General features: G+C 37.7%; 2 protein-coding genes across 3 annotated transcripts in view; both read left to right on the forward strand.

Moving 5' to 3' along the window:
* The window catches only part of snrpa1 (small nuclear ribonucleoprotein polypeptide A'), a 17,548-nt gene extending 17,333 nt beyond the window's left edge, over window positions 1-215 (forward strand). The window contains exon 9 of the mRNA XM_056460998.1: window positions 1-215. This exon is cut by the window's left edge and continues 36 nt beyond it. Within this exon, the coding sequence (XP_056316973.1) occupies window positions 1-89 (89 nt within the window). The 3' untranslated portion in view covers window positions 90-215.
* Window positions 216-3,679: 3,464 nt separating this feature from the next.
* Window positions 3,680-10,000, forward strand: part of selenos (selenoprotein S) — a 12,470-nt gene continuing 6,149 nt past the window's right edge. For both annotated transcript variants that reach the window (XM_056460999.1, XM_056461000.1), the window contains exons 1-3: window positions 3,680-3,878; window positions 7,754-7,888; window positions 8,041-8,147. In XM_056460999.1, coding sequence (XP_056316974.1) covers window positions 3,797-3,878; window positions 7,754-7,888; window positions 8,041-8,147 — 324 coding nt within the window. In that variant the 5' untranslated portion in view covers window positions 3,680-3,796. The remainder of the gene's footprint in view (window positions 3,879-7,753; window positions 7,889-8,040; window positions 8,148-10,000) is intronic.

Genomic DNA, 10,000 nt, shown 5'->3' on the forward strand with positions numbered 1-10,000 from the left:
TGTCCGAGTCTGTGCCCATGTTTGAGGACATGCAGGGAGAAAACAATGATGAAGACATGCAGGAAGAAATGCATGTGAATGGATCATAGTTCTGTTCGTTTGTTGATGTTTCAGAATCATTTAATGCCGTTTAAATGCTGTATTTGACAGCACTTGTTTTCATAGGTGTTGATTTGTAAATTTAAAGTACATTAAACCTTTGCTTTTTTTATTAATTCAGATTTTTTTGTTTTTAGTTATACTTGTCTGCTTATTGGATGGCGGGTGGTTCTTGTTAGTTTTTTAAAATATTTTGTAAACTGGAAGGTATGGCTGTATGTGCGCTTTTGTTCTTATCCAGAGTTATATAACTATGGCTTTTTTTTTTTTTACCCAATTTTTAAATTTAAGAAGTTTTATTAGATTGAAGAGATTTTTTTATTTCAATTTAATGTAAAGAAAACAAACCAAATAACATTTAAAATTTTTTATCAATTATTATTTTTTTTTTTACAATGCTTATTTTATCATATAAAATGTTTCATATTGTTTTTTTTTTCACAGTTTATCCTGCACTGAGCCATACATTTCCACTTCAGCAGCTCTTACACCACTTTTTATATATTCTGATTAATTTGGACAATTTTTAACAGATGTGTTGATACATATTTCTATACACACACACATACATATACTCACACTCACCAGCCACTTTATTAGGTACGCTTTACTACTACTGGGTTGGACCAACTTTTGTCGTCTTATCTACCTTAATCCTTCATGGCATAGATTCAACAAGCTACTGGAAATATTCCTCAGAGATTTTGCTCCATATTGACATGAGAGCATCACACAGTTGCTGCAGATTTTTGCTGCATATCCATTATGCGAATCTCCCGTTCCACCACATCCCAAAGGTGCTCTGTTGGATTGAGCTCTGGTGACTGGAGGCCATTTGAGTACAGTGAACTCATTTTCATGTTCAAGAAACCAGTCTGAGAGATGTTATCCTGCTGGAAGTAGCCATCAGAAGATGTACACTGTGGTCATAAAGGGATGTACATGGTTAGCAACAATACTCAGGTAGGCTGTGGCGTTGACATAATGCTCATTTGTTAGTGATGGGCCCAAAGTCTGCCAAGAAAATATCACCCATACCATTAAACCACCACCCCCAGCCTGATTAGAAATTTGCATTAGCGAGCAGTTGGACAGGTGTACCTAATAAAGTGGCCGATGTGTGTACACATGTTCATACATACATTCACACAAAAAAATAAAAAACTTGACTTCTCGTTGATCATTTGATATCAGAAGTGGCGTATATGAAAGGCAAAGGCCTCTAGATTACACTTATTTTGCCAAAATAAAATATGATCATGCCTTGATTTAATCAGGACAGTAAGGTCTGACTTTGCTTAGACAAAAGTCTTGTCACTTAACAAATAATGTACAGTATAGAATATAAAGTCATGGTGCACTGGAAACAGAATGAATATTGTGTGTGACTCCATCATGAGCTTGGAGGACTGCATCCATACATCTCTGCAATGACTCAAATCACTGATTAATAAAGTCATCTGGAACGGCAAAGAAAGCGTTCTTGCAGGACTCCCAGAGTTCATCAAGACTCTTTGGATTCATCTTTAATGCCTCCATCTTACTAAAGACATGCTCAATAATGTTCATGTCTGGTGACTGGGCTGGCCAATCCTGGAGAGCTTGACCTTCTTTGCTTTCAGGAACTTTGATGTGGAGGCTGAAGTATGAGAAGGAGCGCTATCCTGCTGAAGAATTTGCCGCCATCTGTGGTTTGTAATGTAATGAGCAGCACAAATGTCTTGATACCTCAGACTGTTGATGTGTCCATCCACTCTGCAGATCTCTCGCACGCCCCCATACTGAATATAACCCCAAACCATGATTTAACCTTCACCAAACTTGACTGATTTCGATCTTGGGTTCATGCGGGTTCCAATAGGTCTTCTGCAGTATTTGTGATGATTGGAACTGGAATCAAAAAGACTTTTGTCAGGTATAGTGTATATATAACATTATATTCTACAGTTTTTAGTTGATCAGATTCACAAAATCTCTAAAAATGACTATTATGGCCATTATATTCAATTATTGTTTATTATTTTTAGCAATACAATAATAACAGTAAACGTAATGAGTACAGTAGTAAAACGGAAACAATGGAAAATAAATAAAAAGAAAACAACGAATGAGCATATAAATCACATCAGCTTGGAGGCAAATTATCAAGTAATATAATATCTAAAAAGTCCTTTCACCATTTTCACACATTTGAAACATTTTGTAATGTAATGTTAGTAATCGGTGTCACGGTGGCTCAGAAGTCAGCACTGTCACCTCAGCAAGAAGGTCGCTGGTTCGCGCCTCTGCTGGGTCAGTTGGCATTTCTGTGTGGGGTTTGCATGTTCTCATGTTGGCACGGGTTTCCTCCAGGTGCTCCGGTTTCCCCCACAAGTCCAAAGACTTGTGCTATAGGTGAACTGAATGAACTAAATTGTCCGAAGTGTAAGTGTGTGAATGAGTGTGTATGGCTGTTTCCCAGTGATGGGTTACAGCTGGAAGGGCATCCGCTGCGTAAAACATATGCTGGATAAGTTGGTGGTTCATTCCGCTGTGGCGACCCCATAATAATAAACGGACTTAGTCGAAAAGAAAATGAATGAATTAATGTTAGTAATTATGTAGTTTAAATCATAAATCAGACAATCCAGTAAATTGGGCAGTGGTTAAGGAACCAGGGGCGTAGCAACCAAGGGGGGTGGGGGGATCTGTCCCCCTCACTTTTAAAGACAGACCATTTAGAAACAGGTGATTAATAATTATATGAATGTATGATCTCATTCAGCCGTCCCCCCCACTTTTAAAATGTCTGCTACTCCCCTGTAAGGAACCCTAGATTTATGAATTAATATCTGCTAATTAAAATAAATAAACTGCCCATTATGTCACACATGGAAAAATCAATGTTAAAATACATTTTGATGTAAAAAAATAAACAAATCAGACTAAAATTCTTAAACATGGGACAAAAAGATGATGTATGATGACTTACATAAGGTAGGCTACCATTTGAATTGGCTCTATGCACAGCTAACGTTAGAGTTTTAAAGCCAATGATAAACTTCCGGTGACTATTTTAAATTTCACAAGGTTGTTTTTACAGCATTGATGTTGTAATGTAATTAAAATAGGTTCAGTTAAATAGACTTAAGCATTAATTTAGTTGTTCAAGCGTAAAACGAGATGAAAGACCGTTGTAACCAGCGCCGTCAGTAGCAACAGGCTAGCGCAGAAATTCCAATGGAAATACTGAGGTGAAACAAACTGTCACATTTTAAAGACATGGCGGGGGGAAATGGAGTTTAATGCAGTGCTTTTGGTCCGTTCTGAGACCCACTTCATATCATATATCTCGTTGGCAGTGAAGATCGCTGATTTTTAAAGAAAACAGATCTTAAACGTGACAATTTTGTAAAAGACACAAAATGTGTAAGGTAAGAGCCAAGCTTTTTTTAATTAATAATTTTCTTTGGCTGAAATAATATTCAGACTTTAAAGCAAGATACGTCATAATAAAAAACAAAACAAATTATTTTTATGACAGCCTCCGTGGTAAGACAAGCCTCCACGTCATCCTAACACTGATTGGCTGTCTCGCGGCTGCGGAAGTGAGTCAGTGTGGCGTTGCAGGTTAGCTCTGGTACAGTAACAGAACGGAATAAACATGTGTTAGTTATTATATATTCTCAAAACAACATCGTAAAAGGTGCCGTGAAGTATGGAGGCGGACGACGGAGCGCGTGTCCGGAATGAAGATGTTCCTCCGCAGAATCAGGACCTCAGTTTCCTTCAACCGTCTGGTATGTAAACATGAGCCCGGGCTTCACTTTACTGAGCTAATACTTAGCTGTCAGCGATATTCAGAGGTATAATGTCGTGTGTTTTGCTTCAGTAATGTCTAATATGCGCCTGTGTGTTAGAAAAAGACTCGTAGGTAACAATGATTCGACGTTTTGTAGCGAAGTGATACGGAAATGATGAGAACACAGAAAAAAACTTGTATATTTAGCCAGTTACTGTTTATTAACCTGTATTGAATGAGATGCATGAGTTATTTTCAATGTTGTATGAAATAAACAGTAAACTAATCAATAATACAACATCATATTTGACAGTTCCTATATGAAAAACATATAAAGTATTATGTTTTATATCATTTGCAATATTTTGTTAATAAATGCTCAAACATAGTGTTGTGTTAACTATAGTAAACTAATGAACTATAATAAATACTGTAGTATACTTTAGTTTTCAGTAAACTGTGGTGTAACGTTAAATATAGTTAAAGAAAACTACCATATTGGGTGATTTGTTTATATTAGTATAGTTGTTGTACTATATAGCAACTATAATAGTACAACAGGCTAATTCACGTATTATACTGTGGTATGGTTTAAAACACTATAGTTATTTTCAATAAATTACCATAGTCTTTTTTTTAAGTATTTTCTATTTGACATTTGGTAGCTAAGTAATACGGAAATGATGAGAACACAGAAAATCTTGTATGCTAGACTAGTAAGATTTAATAGTTACAGTTTATAATTTACAATCTATCTAATCTTATAATCTATCAATCTTATAACCTATATTGAATCATATATATATATATATATATATATATATATATATATATATATATATATATATATATATTAGCTACCTTTTAATATTTTATTAAATAATCAATTAAAAAAAATCAATATAACAACAATCATATTTGACTACCCACATGAAAAAAACAGTATAGAGATGTATAGTAAATATTGTATTATACAATTTACAACTTTGTTAATGAATGCTACAGCACACTGTAGTATTAACTGTATTAAACTGAAATAGATAATGTTGTATACTTTGGTTTTCAGTTAACTGGTTTATTGTCGTAGAAAACTACAGTATTTGTTTAAGTAATTTGTTTATATTTAGTATAGTTGTTGTGATACCATAGCAAATGCACAATTACCACAACAGATTAATTTAACAACTGTACTATAGTATTTTTTCATCTGAGTTGTTTGGATTTCTTTAATCTTTATAATGATTTTATTGTTGTAAAGAATTATTCATTCAGTCATCATTCATTCATTAATTTTCTTTTCGGTTTAGTCCCTTTATTAATCTGGGGTCGCCACAGCGGAATGAACCGCCTACTTATGCTTCAACATATGCTTTACGCAGTGGATGCCAGCTTCAAGCTGCAGTCATTACTGGGAAACATCCACACACTCCCATTCACACACGTACACTACGGACAATTTAGGTTACCCAATTCACAGGTAGAGCATCTCTTTGGACTTGTGGGGGAAACCGGAGCACCCAGAGGAAACCAACACGGGGAGAACATGCAAACTCCAACTGACCCAGCCGGGGCGCACACACACACACACACACATACACAGACACAGTTGAAGTCAGAATTACAAAATTTTTAGCCCTCCTGTTTATTTTTTTTCCACAAGTTTTGTTTAACGGAGAGAAGATTTTTCAACACATTTCTAAACATAATAGTTTTAATAATTCATTTCTAATAACTGATTTATTTTATCTTTATCATGATGACAGTAAATAATATTAGACTAGATATTTTTCAAGACACTTCTATACAGTTTAGAGTGACATTTAAAGGATTAACTAGGTTAATTAGGTTAACTAGGCAGGTTAGGGTAATTAGACAAGTTATTGTATAATGATGGTTTGTTCTGTAGACTATCGAAAAAAAATATAGCATAAAGGGGCTAATAATATTCACCTTAAAATGGATTTTATAAAAATTAAAAACTGCTTTTATTCCAGTCGAAATAAAACAAATAAGACTTTGTCCAGAAGAACAAATATTATCAGACATACTGTGAAATTTTCTGTGAATATATATATATATATATATATATATATATATATTTTTTTTTTGTCTTCATGAAAGTTACTTTAATAACACATTTCACGTGAAAGCAAAAAAGAAAGCATGTTAAAATAATGGCACGGCAGCAAAGTTTCTTGATTATTACATTGGAATGATGGGAGTATAGTTCCTTGCCTTATCGGCCTAGAAAATATCAACTTTTATGTCACTCTTAGTACACGATGTAACAACAGAAGAGTGAAGCTTTAAATAGGAAAATAATCAAAACTTCATTTCTGAGTGAGATGCTTACAGTCTAATCCGATTCAATGATCTATGCTAATCTAAGCTAAAAGGTTCAAGCTGATAGAAAGGCAACAGTAACTCCAGTAACCACTCATTACAACCGAGGTCTGCAGAAGAGCATCTCTGAACACACAACACATCCAACCTTGAGGCGGATGGGCTACAGCAGCAGAAGACCACACCAGGTGCCACTCCTGTCAGCTAAGAACAAGAAACTGAGGCGACAATTCACACAGGCTTACCAAAATTGGACCATAGAAGATTGGAAAAACGTTTCTTGGTCTGATGAGTCTCGATTTCTGCTGCAACATTCGGATGATCGGGTCAGAATTTGCCGTCAACAACATGAGAGCATGGATCCATCCTGCCTTGTATAATCAGTTCAGGCTGGTGGTGTAATTGGTGTGGGGGATATTTTCTTGGCACATTTTGGGCCCATTAGTACCAATTGAGAATCATGTCAACACCACAGCCTACCTGAGTATTGTATCCATCCCTTTATGACCACAGTGTACCCATCTTCTGATGGCTGCTTCTAGGAGGTTTACGCTTGATGTCATAAAGCGCGAATCATCTCAGACTGGTTTATTGAACATGACAATGAGTTCACTGTACTCAAATGGCCTCCAAAGTCACCAGATGGCAATCCAATAGAGCACATTTTGGATGTGGTGGAATGGGAGAATCCCTAGAACAGCAAAGTCAAGTAAAGGCGATCGAGCCTTCTCCAGCCTCCGGCGCCAAGACTGCAGCTCTGCACAAGACATTTGGCCATAGGAGAAATGGTCGTGCCCAACTGAGTCTGGTTTCTCTTGAGTTTTTCAATTCTTCACTTTCGCCAATTGGTGAAGTTTTTTTCCTCGCCACTGGCTTGCATAGTTCAACATCTGTAGAGCTGCGCATCGATGGATTTGCTCTTCAGTGTTTGGACTCTCAGTAGTGATTATTAAACCACACTGAACTGAGCTAAACTGAACTGAACTTAAACACTGAAAACTGAACTACACTGTTCCAATTTACTATGACCTTTTATGTGAAGCTGCTTTGACACAATCTACATTGTAAAAGCGCTATACAAATAAAGGTGAATTGAATTGAATTGAATGTGCAGCCAACAAATCTGCAGCAACCGTGTGATGCCATCATGTCAATATGGAGCAAAACCTCTGAGGAATATTTCCAGTACCTTGTTGAATCTATGACACAAAGGATTAAGGCAGTTCTGAGGGCAAAAGAGATTATTTTCTAGGGAGGTGTCTGACAAAAACATAATAAACAAATTACAACAAAGAAATAATCCTATTTTATAGTTTTCTGTGGAATCTTAACACTATTGAGGCAGCAAAATTCAGTCGTCTTATAAATACAATAAATCTTTCAACTGTGATGGCTGGTTATTATAATCACAAGGACCGTATAGTTTTATATTAAGTCCTGATAAAGAAAACCATGATATTCAATAGGGTGTTCTAGCTTTTGCACTAGTGTGTACTAATTAACCTTGTGTTCTGTGTGTTTTTGCTGCAGTCACTGCGTTCCTGTCAGAGTATGGCTGGTATCTGCTGTTCGGCTGTGTTGGAGTGTATCTGCTCATCCAGCATCTCCGCAAGAGCAGATCCTCCACACAAACACACAGCTCGTCTGGCTCAGCCGAGACTCACGGTCAGAAACAACACCGTCTGGACACTAGAATACATAGAAATGAGTGGAGATACTGACGTGTGTGTGTGTGTTTGCGTGTGTGTGGGTTTCCGCGTGTGCATGTTTGCGTGTGTGTTTGCATGCGTGTTTGTGATTTTTCTGTGTGCGTTTAGATGTGGGGTCAGTGGTAAGGCGTCAGGAGGCTCTGGAGGCGTCCCGCAGGAGAATGCAGGAGGAGCAGGACACCAGAGCTGCTGAGTTCAGGGAGAAACAGCGCATGGTGAGGCTCATTCAATCATTTTCATTTAGTTTAGTCCCTTACTTATCGGGTGTCACCACAGCGGAATGAACCACCAACTATTCCAGTATATGTTTTACACTGCGGATTCTCTTCCAGCCACAAACTAGTACTGGGAAACACTCATTCAACACACACATACACTGTGGCCAATTTAGTTTATTCTAATTTATACTATAGCGCATGCAGCAACCACTTGGATGATGCAGCAACCACTTGGATAATGCGATGGCAGCCATAGGACAACGGCGCGAGCTATAGATGGAGTGGAGAGACAATTCAGTGGATGGGGATGACTGGGCGCAGCCCTGCTTAGCTTCAGTGGGCGACCATGTGAGAGTTGCAGAGCTAGCAGTCGGCTACAAACTACTTGCAGCGATTACAGGTTACAATACACAATTAAATACATATTTTACAAACTACACAAAATGAGGCAACAATTTTAATTACACTTACATGTTATGATCCGGAGGAAGAAGAAACTGGTCCACATGAACTCTAACAGTTACTGACAAAGTCTCATACATAATAGTCTCTGCTGCGCTTTTAATAGCAAACGGCTGGCGAATCCCACGTTGCAGCGTAGGTTATTGTATCAATCATCAGAAAAGTGACAGGAACAAACACAGCACTATGTTGGCTAAACTGTGGTGTTGTTGTGAAAGTGAATCTGTCAGTGATTGTCATCTTCGCAACATGATCAGGCCTGTGATTACCCGCGCTCCGCTAGTGTCTGAAGAGAAAGGTGCGTTCTCGTTTTACCGGATGTGGCACTACATATTTGGTGATGTACCGTATTGACGTCGATGTGTTCAGGCAAAAGATCCGATCCAACTCGGTTCATTTATTCGACTCCGATTAGACTATTTCATTAAAGAATGAATAGTTTTAAACACTGCACTTTCAGATTTAAACCTCAGCTGGATGTTTTCATTCACTTAGTGCTGTGTTACACACTACATGAAGATCATTTTCAAAAATCCATAATAGGAACTCTTTAAACACAAGTCACAGTGCATCTGGAAAGTATTCATAGTGCTTCACTTTTCCCACATTTGTTTATGTTACAACCTTATTCCAAAATGGATTAAATTAATTGATTTCCTCACATTTCTACACACATTACCCCATAATGACAATGTGAAAAAAGAGTTTTTTGAAATTGGTGCAAATTTATTACAAATAAAAACCCTGAAAAATCACATGTACAGAAGTAATCACAGCCTTTGCTCAATACTTTGTTGATGCATCTTTGGCAGCAATTACAGCCTCAAGTCTTTTTGGAATTTTTGCCTATTCCTCTTTGCAGCACCTCTCAAGCTCTATCAGGTTGGATGGGAAGCGACGATGTTCAGCCATTTTCAGATCTCTCCAGAGATGTTCAATAGGATTTAGGTCTGGGTTCTGGCTGGGCCACTCAAGGACATTCACCGGGTTGTAGTGAAGCCACTCCATTGATATTTTGGAGGTGTGCTTTGTGTCATTGTCCTGCTAGAAGATGAACCGTCGCCCCAGTCTGAGGTCAAGAGCACTCTGAAGCAGGTTTTCATTCAGGATGTCTCTGTACATTGCTGCATTCATCTTTCCCTCTATCCTGACTAGTCTTCCAGTTCCTGCTGCTGAAAAACATCCCCACAGCATAATGCTGCCACCACCATGATTCACTGTAGGGATGGTATTAGCCTGGTGATGAGCGGTGCCTGGCATTTGCTCCAAACAGTTCAATTTTAGTCTCATCAGACCAGAGAATTTTGTTTCTGATGGTCTGAGAGCCCTTCAGATGCCTTTTGGCAAATTCCAGGCGGGGAGGGGCTTCCGTCTGGCCACTCTACCAT

The sequence above is a fragment of the Danio aesculapii genome, chromosome 7 (genome assembly GCF_903798145.1).
Source record: "Danio aesculapii chromosome 7, fDanAes4.1, whole genome shotgun sequence".
NCBI classification, from domain to species: domain Eukaryota; kingdom Metazoa; phylum Chordata; class Actinopteri; order Cypriniformes; family Danionidae; genus Danio; species Danio aesculapii.